The 22,740-nt window shown below is 40.6% G+C and overlaps 1 protein-coding gene and 1 gene segment (V, D, J or C); both read right to left on the bottom strand.

The window, feature by feature from the left end:
- Nucleotides 1–6,636: 6,636 nt before the first annotated feature.
- Nucleotides 6,637–7,701, bottom strand: LOC132870368 (probable non-functional immunoglobulin kappa variable 6D-41). The segment is given in 3 exon segments: nt 6,637–7,394; nt 7,510–7,583; nt 7,685–7,701. Coding segments are annotated over 3 exon segments (465 nt in total).
- A 3,411-nt stretch (nt 7,702–11,112) lies between these two features.
- The window catches only part of dnajc8 (DnaJ (Hsp40) homolog, subfamily C, member 8), a 61,943-nt gene continuing 50,315 nt past the window's right edge, over nt 11,113–22,740 (bottom strand). The window contains exons 7-9 of the mRNA XM_060915306.1: nt 15,303–15,394; nt 13,156–13,231; nt 11,113–11,681 (exon numbers count right to left, since the gene is read on the bottom strand). Coding sequence (XP_060771289.1) covers nt 11,562–11,681; nt 13,156–13,231; nt 15,303–15,394 — 288 coding nt within the window. The 3' untranslated portion in view covers nt 11,113–11,561. The remainder of the gene's footprint in view (nt 11,682–13,155; nt 13,232–15,302; nt 15,395–22,740) is intronic.

Below are 22,740 nucleotides of genomic sequence, written 5' to 3'. Positions count from 1 at the left end.
TCAAGTGCTCAAGCTGCTCATAGATGGCTTCTTGTTTTTTAAGGAAGGCCAGCAGACTGTCGAACCGGTTGCCAGGGACCACTTTGTTCTGGCCATCTGCTGCGTGCACCAGCCATTCTTTCTTCAGGGTATCAGGGAGCTTGCTTTCAATGGACTTTGTGACAAGGGGATTCTTGATCGCACCCGTGTCTCCGAGGTCACACAAATCTTGCAGAGCCTTCTCCACTGTTTGAATGAGTTCCACTATTTTACTTGGTTGATGGTTCTTAACAGCCGGCATTTTTTGCACCTCCTCCACAATCTCGATAGCAATGGCGGTTTGATTGCCAAAGCGGTTCTCCAGAATGCGGAAGATATCATCTGCCTCTTGATAGCTGGTAAGCCTCAAGTCCTGAGCGATCCTCTCCTCCAGGCTATCCAGCAGCTGGAACTTCCTCACCTCTTTGGAGCCTGAGGGCTCACCTTGCTTCTGCAGAGCCTCCCAATCTTTCCTCCATCTATGGAAGTCTCGCTTATTGCCAGAGAACTTTGGGAGTGCAGTTGGTCGCAGTCTAACAGCAGGGGTGGTTGGGTTCTGTGAGATTGAGGTGACTTGATGCTGCTCTTGTTTCAGTCTCTGATAAATGAAGTCTGCTTTTCTGGACGTGAGCATAGGGATTTGCTGGTTTAGCTCTCTCAGCCGGTCCTGGATTTCCTGACTCTGTCCAGCTGGGGCCCATCTCTTCCACCGCTCAAAGGAGACCTTTGCTGCTGCGGTGAGGTCTCGGAGGTGTGCAAGCAGGAACTCGTAGCCCTCTAGATTGCTGTTGGGGTCTACTGAAGCTGTACGTTTTCCTTCGATCTCTGCCATCTGGAGTGCACTAAGCACTTCTACCTCTGCAGCATTCGACCACAGCACCTCTTGGAGCAGACTTTTGATCTCGTTCATTTTATCCTCACACTCAGCAGCAGTCCTTGATAGGTCAACCTTTTGACGCTCATCCAAGATCGCATCACCCTCTTCCTCTTTATCTTCAAGGAGCTTGGCCTCCAGATCATCGTTGGCTTCCCAAACCTTTTCTGCTGCTTTTGAGAGGGTATTGAACAAACCTTCCAGCTCCTCCACTGACTTGTCTTTGAACGTCCTCTGCAAGGAGTTCGCTGCTCGGGTGAATGCCCTTTTTGCCACGGCCCGATCCCTCTTCAACTCCTCCGCGGTCTTCAACATGTCTCCCCCTGCAGGTTGGGTGTGGACAGCAAGGTGAATCTTTTTGATCTCTCCTCTCTTTTCTCTGTCTTTCTTTTTCCTTCTCCTTTTTCCAGGCAACAGCGGTCAGGCTCCTGATTCTCCCTCCAGCACCTGGCTCAATATCCTTAATGGCCAGGTCTTGGTTGTCAGGGCTCTGCTCTGCTTCGTTGGCTGGATGGGTTCCTTTCCGGTTCCAGTTCCTGGACTCCCGGTTTTTCACTGTCAAGTTTTGCCTGCTTGTTGGTTTGGTTTATTTGTTTGGTTGATTTATTTGTTTGGTTAGTTGGTTTGTGCACTTTTCCCCAACTTGAAAAGGGTGTGAACTCTGGTGGAGATTTAAGGCACTGGACTTCACTCAAGGAGATGACGCAACAACAGTAGTTTCCATTTGAATTTTCCTTTTTTTTTCTTTTTATTTAAAAGTTCATAATTCAAAGTTCAAACGATGCTTTAATGCAGGAAACAACTCATTTCCAGCGGACCGCCCTTAGGTGAAAAACCTAAGGGTAAACAAATGAAAAGATGGAAACAACAGCGGGTGTTAGTTAAATGTGCAATAATTTTGTGCAAAAATGCAATCTCTTACTGTGCAAATATGTCCATGCAGAGACTGCAATATGCAAACATAACAATAAATATTTATCAAAAATAAACTATACAATTTGTTAAATTACAGACCAGAACCTATAAATTAATTCTAACTGCTATAGAAAAATAAACTATATGTATATAAAAATACACATTTAAAATTAACCAAAAGCTGTAGAATTACTACCATAAGCCACCCCACTACAAATACCAGACGCTCACATTTAATAAGTAACGCGAGCCTCCGCAATGACACCAATTACTCTAAATGCAACCATCCAACGGTCAGTTCAAGAAAATGCACCTCGTGCCCATGATATTAACATTACAGCAACAACAAATGCTAGACATTGCAGCCAGCAAGAGTGCCGAAGCAGACATCAAATCCACTGGACGTGATTTGAGCACAAGTTACCAAACCCAAGGAATACAATAAACAAACGCTTACCGGCTGCCTCTCCAATGTTCCAGAAAGCACAAGTTACCAAACCCGAGGAATACAATAAACAAGCGCTTACCGGCTGCCTCTCCAGTGTTCCAGAATTCAGTTAGCACAAGTTTCCAATTTTCAGAGCGAGCATGTTTCTGCGTGTGTAGCTCTCACCAATGCTTCTCCAAACTGAATGCACCAAGGTAATTAAAACACCTACGCTCCCTTTTTCTGCCCACTCAACTAGGCCAAAGTGCGGCCAGCTGACGCTGATCAGCCGACTTGCCCCGCTCCAATTATCAACGCGCTGACTCACGCTTTACACCACTCAAATGCCACCCATTTTTTCTATTTTTATTTATTTATTTATTTATTTTTTTCCCACGTATGTTTTCCTATGAGTAACCCCAACACCACATGAAGCTTATGTTTGACTTTACATATATATATATATATATATATATATATATATATATATATATATATATATATATATATATATATATATGCCTCTCAGAAACCCGCAGACGGGTAAAGTCACAGATCTTTTCTCTTCCGTCTAATCAACCTCCTCTTCTCATATTTGGCTGTCCTCTTTCCGTGCAAACTGTCGCACACTGTTGTGGTTAGTTTCCACCACTTTGTCCTGTTGCTGATACAGACCTGCCAGGTGCTGAGGACACCCCCACATTTCAATGCCGATTTACATGTGCCCCTGTACCGAAGCAGCGGATGACTGTCCAGATGTGCAATGAACAAGTTCACCAAACAAGAGCTGTTTTTGAGGCCTGTTATCATCCATCCGATAGATATGGCCAAACCAGCGTAGAAGTCTGTGGACTAGAATGGTTTCGATATCCTCAGCTCCCGCCCACTTTAGGACCTCATTGTTGCTGACAAAGTGATCCCATTCCACGTTTAAAAGTGGCAGTAAGCATTGGTTGAACACAGCTACTTTGGTCGTGGTCATTAAGTCGCGAGAGCCAAAGACCCTTTTACGCAAATGACCAAACGCACATGATGTTGCTCGGGTACAGCATGCAAGTTCCTCCCTCATAGAACAGTCACTGGTAACATAACTCCCGAGATACTTGAAACGATTGACGTTAGCAAGCTTTGTGCCACCTGTGAAGAACTCAACAGGGTCACCTGTACACATGGTCTCTGTTTTTGTTTTGTTGATCTGTAGACCCATGTGACTCGAGATATCATTGTATGCGGACAGCAGTGACTGCAAACCTTCTGGGGCATCACTGAAGATTGTGATGTCTTCTGCATACTGAGCCTCTGTAAAGAATGCAGTGAGGACTTTAATCTTTGTTTTAAGCCTACGTAAATAAAAAAAGATCACTGTCATCAGACCCGTTGCAACAAGGTAGGCAGACTTGGCAATTGCCTAGGGCCCCAGCCCTCGAAGGGCCCCCGCTGCCGAACGACTGGTTATGTATTCAATAGCAATGACAACTTTTTGAGGGCGGCAGTGCAGCGCCTAATGACACTTGTTGAAATACCCTAGTTCCAAGGGGAGCCCCCTAATGCACAACAGCGCCTCCCTACATGCTTTGGCCGAAAAATGTGCAATGACAGTCTGTTGTCAACCCCTCAATGCCCATCTCCGTCCAGTCAAGTGGCTGCAGAGCTCCGTGGCAAAAAAAAAAAAATCAAATATGAAGCGAAATTACCCCTCAGGGAGCCAGAAGAGAAAGAAGAAAAGGGAAGAGGAAGACAGAAAAAAACAAGACACTGGTAAGTGAGAATGTACACACTCATTAATACCAAGCGGGTCGACAAGCAAATTTGGTAGCTAGCTTACGTTAATGGTAGTTATCTTGTAGACAGTGTTTATAACAGTGATGTAAACGTTGTCATGCACAACAGGCTTACAAACTTGCAAGGACTGGCTAAAGATTCTATGTGCCACACAAATAGGTGAAAGACTGTCAACTTCTCCCAGATTAACTTATTGTGTTTATCAAAATGTCATAGTCAGAGTTAATTTCAGCGAGTTGCATGGCTTTCATCAGAAGTAGCTAGTGTGTCGTGAGCATGAATGGAGTAGGACAGGGGATGGCTCACAAGAAAGCTCTTTTTTACATAAATAGCCTATTTATGTAAAAAAGTGGCACTGATATCAATTGAATGTGATGTCCGCAGGTCTTTGGGCATGGAGGGTATTGTGGCTGCCTTTGCTGAAGCCAAAGCCCACAAGCAGCAGTTTTAGACATTTTGCCCATGATTCTAGTTGTGTATTCTTACATTTTTATGTGTTTTTCTATACCTTTTGCACTTTTCTGTGTGTGCTGGTTCTTATTAAGATTCTTATTCATGTTTGTAATCATTTAATCACCATTTGAAGTTATTTCTACTTGTGTATATACTGTAAATATTTAGTGTTGTGTTATTTGCACATTTTATATTACTTTGTCTTATTTTCATATTTGATTTGATTTATATATATATATATATATATATATATATATATATATATGTGTGTGTGTGTATATTTTGTCTATTCTTGTGTTTAATTGGGTTTGATAATTATTTATAATAATGTAAAGAGTTCATTTATTAAGTAAAAATCGTAAGAATGATTACAATATGTGTGATGTTTATTTATTAAGTCTTCAGTGGGTAGGCAGCCATAAGGCCTTTCATCGAGGGGGGGATAATTATGGGCCCCAGATCCCCCTTTGCCTAGGGCCCCCAAATAGCTTGAAACGGGCCTGACTGTCATACCGAAACCTAACTTGTACACTGTAGCTGTGCTTGATATTCTTGAAAGCGAGCTGCAGTAAGACTGCTGTGTAAATCCCAAATAGTATAGGAGCCAACTTGCAGCCTTGTTTAACACAACTATTGTACTCAAAGGGGGAGGCACGGTGGTGTAGTGGTTAGCGCTGTCGCCTCACAGCAAGAAGGTCCTGGGTTCGAGCCCTGGGGCCGGCGAGGGCCTTTCTGTGTGGAGTTTGCATGTTCTCCCCGTGTCCGCGTGGGTTTCCTCCGGGTGCTCCGGTTTCCCCCACAGTCCAAAGACATGCAGGTTAGGTTAACTGGTGACTCTAAATTGACCGTAGGTGTGAATGTGAGTGTGAATGGTTGTCTGTGTCTATGTGTCAGCCCTGTGATGACCTGGCGACTTGTCCAGGGTGTACCCCGCCTTTCGCCCGTAGTCAGCTGGGATAGGCTCCAGCTTGCCTGCGACCCTGTAGAAGGATAAAGCGGCTAGAGATAATGAGATGAGATTGTACTCAAAGGCTCTTATCAGTTCTCCATCAACGAGGAGTTTGGCACTTACATCAATATACAGCTTCTTCATGATCCTTAGAAACTTTGGTGGACAGCCTAGCTTTTTCAGAACAAAAAGCAGTTCGCAGTTTACAGTATCCAACGCTTTCACAAAATCCACAAACGCTATACAGAGACCTCTGCACTGTTCTTTAGACTTTTCCATCAGTTGGCAAAGAGTAAAGATACCATCAGTGGCACCTCTATCATTACAGTACCCAGATTGTGACTCCGGTATATCCAGTCTGCTAACAGTTTCAGCCTTTGCAGGATAATATCAGTGAAGGCTTTACCAACGATGCTGAGGAGTGAAATGCCCCTGTCGTTTCTGCATTTGAATAACATGATTGCGTCGATCCACTCCATTGGAATTTTCACTGTTGTCCATATTATGTTAAATAAAAGAAGTAGGGAAGCTTTGAGATATCATAAACAAATCACCAATTCACTTGTCTCAGTATCTGTTATAGAACCTCATATTGATTTTAAAAGCTAATAATAATAATAAAGATAAAACGTCTATAGTGATGTGGTTGAGTGAAATTGAAGTTCTAAAGCATGTATGTTTAAAAGAGAGTATGTGGAATGTTTCATGCTACTTTCACCCATCACAGAACTGGGGACTGGCGTTATGGTTATGGAAATGCTGTTATACCTACTGTACTAATCACGACTGTACACCTGGATGTTACTTATACTGAACTCAAATAAATATTCAGCAGCGAAAAATAAATCAGTATTACTTCTGGAGTGAATTTCCCACAACAAAATGTATGTTACAATTTAAAGATCAGGCTGTAAGGAGTTTATTCGTTAGTCCACAGCTTCCCGTCCCTGGTCCTAGAGTGTCCCCTGTCCTGCATATTTTACCTGCACTAACACACTCACTCAACTCAACAAGCACTGTTAATTAGCAGAAGACTTAAATGATGTGTATTTGGAGCAGGGAAAGTGCTTAAATGTGGAGGACAGGGGGTCCTGGGGTGGACAAGGCGTAAACCAGGGTTAGGAACCTGTGAGGTAGTCAATGTCAGGACACCATGAACACTGATCAAACACATGGCTCCTCAACCAGCAAGAAAAATTAAAGACATTAATCACTAGATTTAACCTTGACGTATCTGTGTCTTTTAATGAGAGTATATGCCTATTATTTATGCTTATATAATGAGGCTCACTGGTCACAGTGAGTGTAATAAGGCTCATCGCTAATGGCTTCATAATAGTAACAGCAAGATAGTGATGAGGAGTAAAATTAGATTTAGCCCTTATTCAATATCACAACCAGCCATCAGTGCAGAGTATTGATCTTACAGTAGTGGATGTGATGGACTGTGTGCAGTGTGGTGTGATGATGATTGAGAGATTTCTAATGTGAGTTGTGAGTTAGTGTGGTGTGGTTCCTCTCCTCCACAGCGGGTCATTGTGTCGTATCACATCCTCCAACTCAGCACCTGCAGTCTCTCCCAGCTGCAGCAGTGCAGTCTCTCTACAATCTGACTGAGGGAGGTTTTTGTACGACTCTATAACACTGTGTGAACAGGTCTTTGCTACTGATGTAATGGTAACTCTGACAGTAATAATCTCCTGCATCTTCAGTCTGGACTCCACTGATGGTCAGAGTGAAATCAGATCCAGATCCACTGCCACTGAAACGAGCTGGAAAACCTGACTCTCGCTGATTTGCAAGTTTAATCAGGAGTTTAGGAGCTTCTCCAGGTTTCTGCTGATACCAGTGTAAGTAGTGGCCATATGAGCCCTTGTACACGGCCTGACTGGTTCTACAGTTGATGGTGACTGTTTCTCCTGGAAGAGCAGATTTCACTGCAGGAGTCTGAGTTACTGTGACTTGACCTCTGCATTCTGAAAAAAACGTATGATACAGAAACTGTTGAAAGAATAATCATGAGACAAACCTGAAAAATGTATTGTCTTGACCCGTTTGTTTAAAATATAAAAAGGCAAAGCAGTGTCTGACCTTGAGTCCAGAGGATCAGTGTCCAGATGAAGACGGGGATCAGAGTCATGGTAGCTGTGGGTGAAGTTGCTGTAGCAGCAGCTCTCAGTCATGAAGTGTTAAAGTCACAGCGCTATAAACACTCCCAGAGCACTGAAGCATAGGATTCAAATGTGCATAAAAAAACCCCCCATACATTTTCTCTACAGACATACAGAACTGAAACCAATCAGTAGAGGATGGAAAAAAAATTCTCAGAATTTGTGTTTTAGGTGCTTTCCTTGTCAAGCATTTCAAGGGACATTCCACCGAATGGGTGCCATTTGCTTGTTGTACCACTCCCAAATTAAACTTATATCTTTTCAACACTGATTATAATAACACACATTTAACTATTCAAAATGTGTATTGGCTACATTATTTTTTTACAAGGTATGGAAGTCAAAGATGGCTGCATTTTTTCAGTCCTGTTACCAAAACTCTGAAAGTAACAGGACTGAGTTTTTTGCCTCGGATTAACTAATACATGGAATTAAGCCACATGGCGTCATCGCTAATAGCATGACCACACTTAGCACATTCTATTGATTTACCAAAAATCTGTATTTTTAAAATAAACAAATATCTAAGAAATAATTTAACAGGACAGTATGTTGACATTCACCTTATCAAAGTTTAAAAAAATTTTCAAACATTCAGAAAAGTAAATGAGAACTATGGCCTTCCATGGAAGACATGGTCTTCCCATGGCCTTCAGAAGACACAACTGATGTAACTTCCTGTTGAGCATGCAATTTATGGAACGTTCCAAATTTGTCAGTTTGGGTAACAGGACTGAGTGAAAACCCAGGGACATGACTAAAATGTGTATTTTAACTCGGATATTGTGGATTTCTTATCAAAAAATATATGTTTAAACCATGGATAGGATATGGAGTCACACAACAGTGCAAAAGAAATACTGTTTCTGAAGGATTTTAATCATAATATTTCATAGTTAAGTATAAAGTTAGAGTGCGGGGACAGGTAACACATGCTATTTTTCAGTGTTTTAGGTAGTTTTTATTCATCCTTACAATTATATATCTTAAATTTGAAATAAGATCAATGTGCAGGACATTGTGTAATAAGGAAATGTATTTTAAAATACATTTTTATGTGCATTTATACATATAATTTTCTAGGGATGGAAATGGCACCGATTCAGTGGAATGGCTCTTAAACTGTGGTCCAACATTATATGCTTCATCACTGTCTGCACCAAATCTGTTGAGATAACTACCTCGCTGTTTGGAAGGTGTTCATGGTTTTTATTTAAACCAGAAACCTCAACTCTAAGAATCTCACAATTTCCTATCTATTGGCTTGGAAAACCACATTTTTGAAAATTTGATTCACAATGCTGGCTGCACAATTCAATTTAATTCTCTGAAAATTTTGAACAGAATTTTAAATGATTTTGGACTGAAAAGACATTTTCAAAATAAATAATTTTGTACATTCAAAAGAAAAACTTGTACATTCTTCCAAAAATTTGACTGAATAACAGGGAAAATGATTGAAACAATGAGCTCCCTCACATCACCTGAGGTGTTATTTTAACCAGTGACAGTGCTCTAAAGATGGGCAACATGCTCATTAACAGTTATAACCTGGTTGTGAAACGCGTTTGTGGTTGTGACCAGGAGCAATCGGTCACTTCAAGCGCAGATGATTCCCCCACAGTGGCGCAGGCTCTCCACGAAACAATGTGATCAGCACACTCAATAGATTTTACCTTTATGGATTGTGCAGATAGGAACCTCTGGTGTTCAAACAGTGCAACTACATTCGAGGCCTAAATAACAGAATACTGATTCGCATCACATGAATTGCACATTTCCATGATGCTCATTGTTGCTTTGAGATGCATCATTACACTCCTACAGAGGTGCTTCAAAGTTTGCAAACCCTTTAGAATTTTAAATATTTCTGCATAAATATGACCTAAAACATCAGATTTTCACACAAGTCCTAAAAGTAGATAAAGAGAACCCAGTTAAACAAATGAGACAAAAATATTATCTTTGGTAATTTATTTATTGAGGAAAATGATCCAATATTACATATGTGAGTGGCAAAAATATGTGAACCTTTGCTTTCAGTATCTGGTGTGACCCCCTTGTGCAGCAATAACTGCAACTAAACGTTTGCGGTAACTGTTGATCAGTCCTGCACACCGGCTTGGAGGAATTTTAGCCCGTTCCTCCGTACAGAACAGCTTCAACTCTGGGATGTTGGTGGGTTTCCTCACATGAGCTGCTCGCTTCAGGTCCTTCCACAACATTTCGATTGGATTAAAGTCAGGACGTTGACTTAGCCATTCCAAAACATTAACTTTATTCTTTAACGATTCTTTGGTAGAACAACTTGTGTGCTTAGGGTCGTTGTCTTGCTATATGACCCACCTTCTCTTGAGATTCAGTTAGTTCATTGACCGATGTCCTGACATTTTCCTTTAGAATTCGCTGGTATAATTCAGAATTAATTGTTCCATCAATGATGACAAACCGTCCTGGTCCAGATGCAGCAAAATGGGCCCAAACCATAATACTACCACCATCATGTTTCACAGATGGGGTAAGGTTCTCATGATGGAATGCAGTGTTCTCTCTCCAAACATAACACTTCTCATTTAAACCAAAAATTTCTATTTTGGTCTCATCCATCCACAAAACATTTTTCCAACAGCTTACTGGCTTGTCCACGTGATCTTTAGCAAACTGCAGACGAGCAGCAATGTTCTTTTTGGAGAGCAGTGGCTTTCTCCTTGCAACCCTGCCATGCACACCATCGTTGTTCAGTGTTCTCCTGATTGTGGACCCATGAACATTAGCCAATGTGAGAGAGGCCTTCAGTTGCTTAGAAGTTACCCTGAGGTCCTTTGTGACCTCACCGACTATTACACACCTTGCTCTTGAAGTGATCTTTGTTGGTCGCCCACTCCTGGGGAGGGTAACAATGGTCTTGAATTTCCTCCATTTGTACACAATCTGTCTGACTGTGGATTGGTGGAGTCCAAACTCTTTAGAGATGGTTTTGTAACCTTTTCCAGCCTGATGGGCATCAACAACGTTTTTCCTGAGGTCCTCAGAAATCTCCTTTGTTCGTGCCATGATACACTTCCACAAACATGTGTTGTGAAGATCAGACTTCGATAGATCCCTGTTCTTTAAATAAAACGGTGCTCACTCACACCTGATTGTCATCCCATTGATTGAAAACACCTGACTAATTTCACCTTCAAATTAACTGCTAATCCTAGAGGTTCACATACTTTGCCACTCACAGATATGTAATATTGGATCATTTTCCTCAATAAATAAAATGATCAAGTATAATAATTTCTCATTTGTTTAACTGGATTCTCTTTATCTACTTTTAGGACTTGTGTGAAAATCTGATGTTTTAGGTCATATTTATGCAGAAATATAGAAAATTCTCAAGCGTTCACAAACTTTCAAGCACCACCGTACAAGTCATGAATACTGACTTGTGCTAGTGACGTACATTCAAAACTCTGCTAAAATGGAAAGAAAGACAAAGACGCATGAACCAAAAAACAAAAGCAATGTTAAATTTAAGTTTAGGTTACAAACAAGTTTTATTCTGGGTGACAAGGGTTTAAAAAAAAAAAAGAAAAAAGAAAGAAAGCACTTCTTTTCCTCACACAATTCACATCAAATTCACAAATATGTACATAAGAAAAAAAAAAAAAAGACTAGACACTACCGCCCTGTTTGCTGCTGAAGAAACTATTTTGATGACTGCACTGTTTGCTGTAACAAACAGTATTTAAACAGTGACGAACGTCCATCCAACCACAGGACGACTTTCTGTCCCCCTAGCAGATAAGAAAAGACTACAGAGGTGCAGGAGATAAATGTGTTGTTCCACAGCGCCCTCAGCTGGACCGAGAGCATCACATTCCTGAAAAACACACATGCACACCTGAAGGGGAAACCCAGAAGAGGCGTAGATGGTTGGACTTCCAGGTCTCCGGATGCTTTTCTTTTTTACTTCCTTTCACATGATTAATCTCTTTGCTCCATTTTGACCTTGGGAGGCTTGAGGAATGTCCTGTTCTTCTTCTCCTTGCTTTTACCTTTGGCTTGGAAATTTCTCCAGCTGTCCACACGTCCATCCCTCGATTCCTAGAACAGCCCCCCCCCAAAAAAAAGTGGGCTTAAAATAAAAGATGAATTTTTGTTGATCGAGTTGAAAAGCTACTCACTGATTAACAGTGAAGCAATCTGATTTTAATTAGCTTTCTCAGTTAATTTAAAAACAACTGACATATTGCACTATTCCTGGGTTTATGTCGAGTAAGCAAATTGGTTCGAGGGAGTTTTTACGGACATAAAAGACAAAGCCCAAGATTAAAATGTTTATTTGGTTGCATACTGATGTGGATCATTCATACTTTCTTTTAGAATTAAACTATATTTGTATTCAGCATTGAATAGAAAGGGGGTTTTTTTGGTTTCTTTTTTCGACGCGCTCTCTCCACCTATGAGCAACATCAGAGAAAAACGTTCAATCACAAGCATTCAACGTTCAGCTGATGATGCTGATTACACCTTCCCCTACTCCTGTTAAAATCACAAAATGATGGAAATGTTCATTTTCTCTCTTTTAGGAGATGTTCTGGGTCATGAAATTGCTTATGATTTTTTTAAAATGGGGGGAAAAAAAAAAGCGCAAGCCTAATCCTTTGTCATTAAAGGTACACCGCCTTTCAGATTTTTCAAGTCATAAAAATAATTTTCCCCAACACCTAATTACTTTTGTTTAGTGGACCGAAAGCTACTGAATTCGAATCACAGACTTCCAATTTTATTCTTTTTTTTTTTTTTTTTAAATCGAACAATTAGTGAATTTAGGGCCACATGGCCCTAAATTCTCTGCGATTTTTTCCTGCTTCACCATGACCCAACACAAGATACTACGTCATGCATGACATGGTGGGCTTTCCCTGTTCACACAAGGCACTGTAGGATACAAATTTGAAACAGGAGAGCAAAATGGAGGACGTGAATGAAACGTGAAAGACCGACTACAGTAACGGAAAGTGAGAGGAAAAGATGTGTTATATACGAAGGAAAGGAAATGCAGTAAATATCAAACTAATAAATATTGGCGGTCAGCGAGCACCTCGGTGTGATCAGCTGTTCGTTTAGCGACAGAATGATAGAACTGTCAGTGCACGGTCAAAGGTAAACCTGGAGATGGCAGTAATGCAACACTGTGGATGCCAGCTGCTGTAAAACCCAAAAGAAGATAAGCCTGCGCATGCGCACACGGACTTCCTCTGTCCGCTTGACTGCACGAAGCGAGTGATTTCATGCACATTATTGGCTCGGGAATCCCCTCAAATTAAATAATTTCCCAGCCACGGAACATGTATCACAATGACCAAATTTCAGACAGAACTAAATTTCACTGATTTTATGAAAACGAAAGGCCGTCTAGCTTTAATATGCATTTCAGAAATTTGACCACAGCTAGAATGCTTTGATTAAAATAAAAATAAGTTTTAAATATCAAATTTAATTGAGTCAATTTAATTAGCATTTACCCATCATGTCTGAAAAGAAAAAAAAAAAAAATTCTCAAGGTGAAGCACACCTCAAAGTTCTTCTGCCACTCTTTCTCTCTCTTGGCTTTCTCCTGTGTTTCAATCTCCTCTTCTCTTTGCCTTTTCCTGGAGAAAAATAAAATAGGGGTTAAAAGAGGCTTCGACATAAAAACGGCAAAGCTATATATACACACGCGCACAATAATTCCCATCTTTAAATTTGTTCATTTTTCCAGCATTTCCCACATTTCCATTTCGGTGTTAATTTTTGTACACGTTAAATAAAAAGTACCTTCAAACCGACTATTCTTTTTGTTTAAAATCAACACGACTGTTTTGCTGGCAGTTTGAAGTACTGTGATATGATTTTTGCCCAGCATTACTCCAAATCTACAACCCCGATTCCAAAAAAGTTGGGACAAAGTACAAATTGTAAATAAAAATGGAATGCAATAATTTACAAATCTCAAAAACTGATATTGTATTCACAACAGAACAAAGACAACATATCAAATGTCGAAAGTGAGACGTTTTGAAATTTCATGCCAAATATTGGCTCATTTGAAATTTCATGACCGCAACACATCTCAAAAAAGTTGGGACAGGGGCAATAAGAGGCTGAAAAAGTTAAAGGTACAAAAAAGGAACAGCTGGAGGACCAAATTGCAACTCATTAGGTCAATTGGCAATAGGTCATTAACATGACTGGGTATAAAAAGAGCATCTTGGAGTGGCAGCGGCTCTCAGAAGTAAAGATGGGAAGAGGATCACCAATCCCCCTAATTCTGCGCCGACAAATAGTGGAGCAATATCAGAAAGGAGCTCGACAGCGTAAAATTGCAAAGAGTTTGAACATATTATCTACAGTGCATAATATCATCAAAAGATTCAGAGAATCTGGAAGAATCTCTGTGCGTAAGGGTCAAGGCTGGAAAACCATACTGGGTGCCCGTGATCTTCGGGCCCTTGGACGCACTGCATCACATACAGGCATGCTTCTGGATTGGAAATCACAAAATGGGCTCAGGAATATTTCCAGAGAATATTATCTGTGAACACAATTCACCGTGCCATCCGCCGTTGCCAGCTAAAACTCTGTAGTTCAAAGAAGAAGCCGTATCTAACCATGATCCAGAAGCGCAGACGTCTTCTCTGGGCCAAGGCTCATTTAAAATGGACTGTGGCAAAGTGGAAAACTGTTCTGTGGTCAGACGAATCAAAATTTGAACTTCTTTATGGAAATCAGGGACGCCGTGTCATTCAGACTAAAGAGGAGAAGGACGACCCAAGTTGTTATCAGCGCTCAGTTCAGAAGCCTGCATCTCTGATGGTATGGGGTTGCATTAGTGCGTGTGGCATGGGCAGCTTACACATCTGGAAAGACACCATCAATGCTGAAAGGTATATCCAGGTTCTAGAGCAACATATGCTCCCATCCAAACGACGTCTCTTTCAGGGAAGACCTTGCATTTTCCAACATGACAATGCCAAACCACATACTGCATCAATTACAGCATCATGGCTGCGTAGAAGAAGGGTCCGGGTACTGAACTGGCCAGCCTGCAGTCCAGATCTTTCACCCATAGAAAACAGTTGGCGCATCATAAAACGGAAGATACAACAAAAAAAGACCTAAGACAGTTGAGCAACTAGAATCCTACATTAGACAAGAATGGGTTAACATTCCTATCCCTAAACTTGAGCAACTTGTCTCCTCAGTCCCCAGACGTTTACAGACTGTTGTAAAGAGAAAAGGGGATGTCTCACAGTGGTAAACATGGCCTTGTCCCAACTTTTTTGAGATGTGATGTCATGAAATTTAAAATCACCTAATTTTTCTCTTTAAATGATACATTTTCTCAGTTTAAACATTTGATATGTCATCTATGTTCTATTCTGAATAAAATATGGAATTTTGAAACTTCCACATCATTGCATTCCGTTTTTATTTACAATTTGTACTTTGTCCCAACTTTTTTGGACTCGGGGTTGTAATTATTTGTAGTCTTTTTATTCCATGGGTACAAATGACACTGCATTTACTGTAACTTATTTCATGCATATTACAATATAATAGAGATGCAAGTTGATAATGTTATTATGTACAGTATATTGTGTGCGCGTGCATTTTGCACTCGTGTGCATTAAAACTCAGCACAAAACGCAAGAAGGAAGAAGAAATGAGCAGCTGGAGTACCTCTCGTGCATTTCCTTGGCTTCTCTCTCCTTCCTCTTGATCTCCAGCTCAGCGAACAGCTTCATGGTCTGTTTATAAACAGCCTGTCTGAACTAAGAGAAAGCCGGGATTATGGCCTCTACATGCTGTCACAGGGATCAAGTAACCTTCAATACTTCTGATTGAACATGCTACCAAAACTACAAATCTAATTAACGCACCAATTTAACATGAATTACTTCAGACTAAATCAGCAGTCAGGTTATTTGAAAGAAAAGACATTTTATTTTACTTGAAAAACAGTATGTCTGCACAGTTTGAAGTGGTCAGTGAGATGGAGGCAGGTAATGTAAAGCTGGAGACTGTTGATCAGATTGTTCAGCAGCAATTCAAGAAATGGTGACGCAAATGAGGCTCATTTAACAAATAAAGGAAACCCAAGTTAGATAGGGCTGGGTGAAATGGACAAAAATTAATATTGTGATATTAATAATTTCATATATATACACACATACATACAAGTCAAGTTTGGACACCTACTCATTCATAGGTTTCTTTGTATTTTGATGATATTCGACATGACTTGTGCAGTAAACAGAAAAAAGCTCAACAAAATGGCTCATATATTTTAGATTCTTCAAAGTATCCAGCAAAGGATAAAGTAAAGAGAAACGACATTCATCATTATTTTAAGACATGAAGGCTCTTTATTTTCAGTCATTAAAAGCCATCGAATTGAACGTGTCCAAACTTTTGACTGGAAAAACGTTTAACACTGGCTCTTTTTGAAATACCATACTTCACTCCGAGTTGCATATGCATGCGAAAATGTAATTCTACTCCCATTCCCTGTATTAGCTTATGAAAGAAAAGAGTCGGAAAAACGAGCGGATCTGAAAAAGCCCTACGAACTTGCGTCACTTCGAAAATTAGTATTCATGGCCTCGCCCACCTTGGCTTGCGACCGCCCATGAGAAGAAAGTTCGGATTTCAGCACGAGGAGAGATAGCAGAGCCCATCTCGTCAGTAGCTAACGAAGAGGACCTAACAGCAAGTTGAAAACATGGCTGAACAAGTTCGTGCCTGTGTTATTTGTGGCAGTAACACATCAACGTTGCATTTCTTGCCCAAGATAGAAGAGCTGAAGAAGAAATGGTTGGAATTTATCTTTGGAACACCACCAGCGAAGTATAGACCCCTTTCACATGACGTCACCGCGCCGCGAGATTTTGTTAGGCGCCATATTGGAAGACCAAGTACATGCACTCACAATATAAAACAAAGTACGAGCGAGAGTAAAGTGACACGATGGATGATAATTCGGGTTATGTGAGTACATTACCAGCTGCAGAAAGGGCACGGTATGTGGAGAAACTGGCTGTGATTGATGGGTTTGACCCATATGATAAGACAAGGGAGAATGGAAACATAAGGAGGACCGGACACCAATTCTGCCATCTGTTTGCTACCCAGACATTGTAAACTATTTGTTGTTTACACCCAGTGCCTACACTCAGTGTTCGAACTATGCCAATATTTTCGGGGGGTCCCTTTTTTTCCCTTGGGGGGGGGCTCTTGCGCTTGTCTCGGAGCGCAGATCTCCAAACACATGAGAAGCCTATCTTACGCACATATCACGCGGACTCCACACACGCATCGCGTCTGAAGTCATAACTCATCAGGGGAAATCGTGTCCGCATTGGCATGTTCAAAAAACAACCTCGCGTCAACAATGATACCACACGCAAGAAAAAAAAAAAAAAAAAAAAAGTCAGGCTACTCAACAGCCAACCTGGCAGCAGTGAGCAAGCCCCAAACCATCCTAAATTATTATTATTAAATTGTAGAAGTCCGGGAGGCTTGCTCCTCATACAGTTATCAACTCGAGGCCAATTTAGCATGTTTTAAATTTGAATTTCTTGCGTTTGCTTACCTCAAAGTGTCCGCAGATCATGCACCATTATATCCACAGTTTTTTGCCAAGTCTCACACAGGTTTCTTTCAAGTCTACTGTTGGGCCAATAAATCATAAATAAAACAGCTCAGATTTGTTTGTTTAAGTCGTTTGCCACTCCACTTTATTCTCGTGGGTTCACATACCGCTGCCGTTATTTCCCCCTAATCACGAGTTTGTTGGTCTTCCAAAATGGCGTAGGGTCTGTTTACTTCCGGTTTCGGGTGACGTCAGTGAAAGGGGTCTAAAATGCAGCGTTAGTACTGTGTTCTGATCATTTCAACCACAGTGACTTTTCAAACGTCTGTGCCTTCAGTAGTGGTTTTGCTTCGAGGTCGTTTTTAATCCCTGGATCTGTACAGTCAAGACGATCGACCACCAGCTCACAAGCTGTAAGTAAAACATGAACTTTTTGTTCGAAGGTTTTTGTTACAAAATAGCATGTTCATATTCTCCACGTTAGCATGCATGACATGGTCACAAGCTAGGCGGGGATGAGAGTTTTCCGCTTTTTCTGAGTAAAAAACGACCTTTTTATATTATGCCAAATCCGATGAGAATTTTTTTTAAAATTTATTTCGGGGGGTTGGGGTATGTTCCTTCATGCTGTTCAAACTTTAACTCCAACGATGTTTACACATTATTTGTAAGTCGCCATCTTTAGTCTCGTTTAAATCTCGTTGAATGTGATGTAAAATTCGTGTCATCTACATTGTTATTGGTCAAAACATCGACGTCGAGACCACGGGCGATTGCTCTAAGACAACGAGGGAGGCTCAGCCTCCTCAAAAAATGACGAACATCGTGTAGGATGAATTGTGGTAGGCTGATGTTATAGCCGACCTTATAATATTGCTATTTCAGATCCAGAATCATAGAAATATATGTGCTCAACCCAACTACAGTGCGAAATCATTCCCTTATAACTTTCCCCAGTTCGCCGAATGTGTGGGTGAGTTTTTCCCCCTCGTGACAGCGCGATGCAGCCCAGCCTCAGTGCACTTCAATGGCATTTGGGAGCTATGCGCTTTTCAATCTCAAAATGCAAGATGGTTATTGGACAAATACTGCGAAAACGCCCGCCCACGGACTCCCAGCCTCACAGTGGGAGGGACATGGCAAAGCTTTCCGCAAGGAGACTGGTGATTGGTGAAAGTGGCCGGATATTTTCTTTGATTGACAGCTCGTTTCAAATACAGACAGGCAGCGGTGAATTTCAGTTCAGTCCCATGCGGATTTGCAAGTGCTATGGTGTATTGTAAGAGATCAGCTTACATTTCGATTTCATTCATTACATACGGTTTCTACCAGCTTTTTTAGTTTGTATATATTTTCATTGTAAATATAGTGTTGTCAAGTTTGCTATCTTAGTTCCAGAAATTTCGTTTATTTGAGTGAATGAACTTGAACTTGAGGGAGCTAGTCAGCTAGCAAGAAAGCTGCGCACGGATGCCAAGCATTGCTGATTTAATTTTGGCAAAGCCATTTGCCAGTCTTCCTTTCGAGGAAAAAATTAAAAGTAAAGAGCAGGGTAGACCAACGCCTCAAATTGACTTGGTGAAAAAGGTAGGGAATAATACTTGTTCCTTTCAGCTCTCCTGGTACGAGAAAGTGAATTGGCTAACAGCAAGTGACCCACATCAACAACAGTAAATAGGCTACTTTAGTAATATGTCATGGATGGACCAAAAATATAGAATCTATTTAAAATGTTTATGCTGAGTATATTATATTGGAATATATATTTTTCTGAATATGAATTAAACACAGCTACAATTTGGAAAACATTTTTAAACAAAAACACAGCCAAGAACATTTCACACTACAGACCTGGATTAAAAGTGAAGGGTTATCAAAATTGTCAATAAAACATTTCTCAGTCAAAATAAGTAAAATATAGGGAAAGTGTCATTGAATGAAATGTGTGGCACCCAGCTCTATGTTTGGCTCCCCAAGGTCAGTGCTTGCGCCTATTCCAGAACACTCTGCTGTTACTGCTGAGGTTCCTGACAAAGAGCTGCTTTCAATAATGATCAATTTTTAAACAACATGCCACAATTTTAAAATATAAAATGTTAAAATATACCCCCCCCCCAACACCACCATCATGTATATTGGACAGTAGGCTAATGGGCCAAAAGAACCTGTTATTTCAGTTTGTGACGCTGCCAACAATCAGCCAGATCAGAGGCAAGAGTATGGGCAAAATTGATGTTTTTTCTTTTAAAATCTGGAAATATTGTAACCGACCAGCCTCCCCTGTTTGAAAGGCTACCAGCCGCCACTGATTTGATGCCATATTTTGTAATCAATGACATAAGTGGCAAATTTTTTTTATAAAATTTAGACGAAAATGTAGCTTTGAATATACTTGCCTAAATATTCCACTGATTGTGTTATAATATAACAATAGTATCCATAGTTCATCTCATTTATTTTTTTGTTGCGAGTTAATGTCAATACTAGTCTAATATAAGCCACATTCATTTTTCAAAAATCATGAATATGAGCAGAAATCAATGATTCAGTAATATTAGATATATACATATGTACAGCAAGTATTGGAGATATTTGATTTAAACCTTTCTCTTTTTGAAAGGTTTCACTGCAGAGGAGTTTAATGCTCTTTTCTGGGGTGCATTCTATGAGCTTTCCTCCAGTTTTCTCTGATCTTTCCTTCTGCTTTTTCTGATGTTCCTGCAGTGCTCTTCTGGATAGTTTCTTGGCTACTCTGTTCCCTTGAGCTTTTGTTTCAAGTTCTGTATTCACCACATTCATTAATCTCTACTTGGATTCAACTTCCTCTCTAGCTAAGCGCAATTCTTCATCATACAATCTAAATGATCCAGTCATATTTTTCACAAGCATGGGATCTGGACAGGCCTAGACATTAAGCATTTACCACTGGTGGCCCAGTGGGACTGAAAAGTTACTGGCCCAAATGGAAAATGTGGTGGCCCGAATGTGCGCGGTACCCAAACCACGGCTGCCGCAGGTGCTTGCACAAAGAGGGGGTCCGGGGGCCCTCCGCCGGAAAATTTTGATTTTTCAATTCATATTCGTGCATTTTAAGGTGAAATTAATGAAAATAAGATTATTCATATTTTGCTAACATTATTATATCTTTATTGTTTGCTCACATTGATATTTTATTGTTTGCATTCCTTGTTCTATCAATTTCTTAGTTACATTTAAAAATTTCCTTTGTTCTTGTTCTCTGTTCGTTTAACACATGCTGTTGATTACTGTTTTAAGCCTCGGTCACAACCGGCCGTATGTGCTCCTACGTCCGGTCTACGTGCAAAAAAATGCAAGAAACACACGGAGGGCGCACGTGTGATGCGCTGATTTTCGAGGCGTAGACTGGCCGCAGAGGTTCTTTGTCATGCCAAACAAACTCTACGGGCGCTTAGGTTTTTTTCAGGTTGCAAGACAAACTTACGGCCAACGTGCGTCTTTCTCCACGAACAAAAAAAAAAAAAAAACGCAGTGATTTGGGGAAACGCCAAAAATCGCACGGCCAAAAAATCGTACGTCCGGTTGTGACCTAGGCTTAACATTAACAATTGTTTGTATAAGTTTTAGAATAAGCTAAGTTTTGCCTCACCATGCAACTCACTTGTTTATAGAATAAGCTTTGCCTGTAACCCACCCTGTGTGATGTAGACGTATTTTCCTTTTTTGTCATGGTTTCAACTTTGGCTCATATATTCTCGACATTGTAGATATTGAATTCTCACCACTGTAGATATTCTTATAGAAATAGAGGTACAATGAACTTTAAATACACCTTTATATAATAGCCACAAGACACACACAGGCCAGTCCCAAGTGTGGATGAAAGGTGAGGGTGGCATACTAACCCTTATCATGCTGGACTTAAATGGGCATTTTTATTGCCCATGAAGAAGTTTTATTTCTTAATTCATAAAATATCATGAGAATCACTGACAAACCATACATCTAGTGAGATTTTTGCAAAGCCTTACCTGCTCGGGGTGATTTATAACCCTAATTACCTGTTAATTAGCTAATTAACAGGTATGCTCAGGTGAGCCAAAAAGGGGTGAAATGTTGTATTTTTTTAATAAGACAAGATATAAAACCACCAAATTTTCAGGATATGTCCTTGGGGGAACTAGTAGTACATTTTTGCAAATTCAGCTCATTTGCATAAACCGTTGCCATGGCAACAGCAGATACCCTAGCAACTGGGGATATACTGGGTTTAGCATGGTCTGGTTGTACCAGAGAGGGTCAGAATAGTTCTTTTTGTTGTAATGAACTAATGTAGACCTAGTTTGGCTATTTTGATAGATTTCATCATCTTTGGATATTTGAATAATATAATATATGGGATCAGATCTAATTTACCACATTATTTTATCTGTTCTTCTATTTCAGTCACAGCAACCAACATTTATACTTCATTCTTTAATCCCTAAAAGTTGATAGACGTGTAGCCGTATTTCTTGGCAGTGTATCCTGAAATTTTGATATTAATACACAAAGTCTGAACGATTTTACACCATCTGAAGCTAAAGCGCGTGTGTTGAAATGCTGTTTTACGATTTGGCGAGTTGTAAACCGAGTGTGACGTCACGCACTCTGATTGGCTGCCGACTTCAAAATGAAGCCGTTCGTTAACACCCGGTGGTTAATTTATGCACGATCGTATTTAAACTGTTTACCTGGCCTTGGCCAGGTTGGGGAGTGTGGAGTTTGAACATATTTCTATTTGAATTTCACCGTTCTGATGGTCTCCTTGCCGCAACCGTCTTCGTCTACAAGATGCTATTTTCCTGCCAAAATGACGCTTCCGAACAGCGCCGAACATCTCCGAAGATGCACGAAATACGACACACTCCTGCCGCGGAGCGTGACGAAAACAAAGACGGTGGACCTCGTATTGAAAAGGTGCATTTTACGAACAATTTCTTCACAATTCTGGGTAAAATGAGTAATAAAATTTGTTAATTTGTATCGAAAACGTACTGGCCCGCCCGGGCCACCGTTTGGCCAAATTTAGTGGCCCGAAAGACGTAAAAAACACCGCCGGGCCATCGGGCAAGTGCTAATGTCGAGCCCTGCTGGATGACTGTGTAAAAAGTCCTCCTTCTTGAAGAGTTTCAGAGCACTCTTACCAGATGCAGCAATTGGGTATTTTACGCTCTGTATGGCACTGTAAGTATGGACCTTCACCCTTGAGCTGCCTTTGTCCATCACATTACTCATTACGCTGAATGACGATTCTACACGAGGACCATGGAACAGACTAAGGACAGACTTGATGATCTTGGACAGGTGTGGCAAATGGGCGCAGCCATATTGTTTTCTCGTTCTATCGCATACAGTCTCGCGGTATTTACATCAATTTAACTTCAGAGTGTTCCCGAATGTCAACGAGAACAAACGAAGCCGACGAAAACATCGCTAAACAAGCAAACCAAATCAGAACGTATTCTGCTGGTCATTTTACTTAAACATTTTTAATGGATATACAAG

This window comes from Neoarius graeffei, chromosome 2 (genome assembly GCF_027579695.1).
Source record: "Neoarius graeffei isolate fNeoGra1 chromosome 2, fNeoGra1.pri, whole genome shotgun sequence".
Lineage (NCBI taxonomy): Eukaryota > Metazoa > Chordata > Actinopteri > Siluriformes > Ariidae > Neoarius > Neoarius graeffei.
This window is presented reverse-complemented; position numbering and strand designations above follow the sequence as displayed.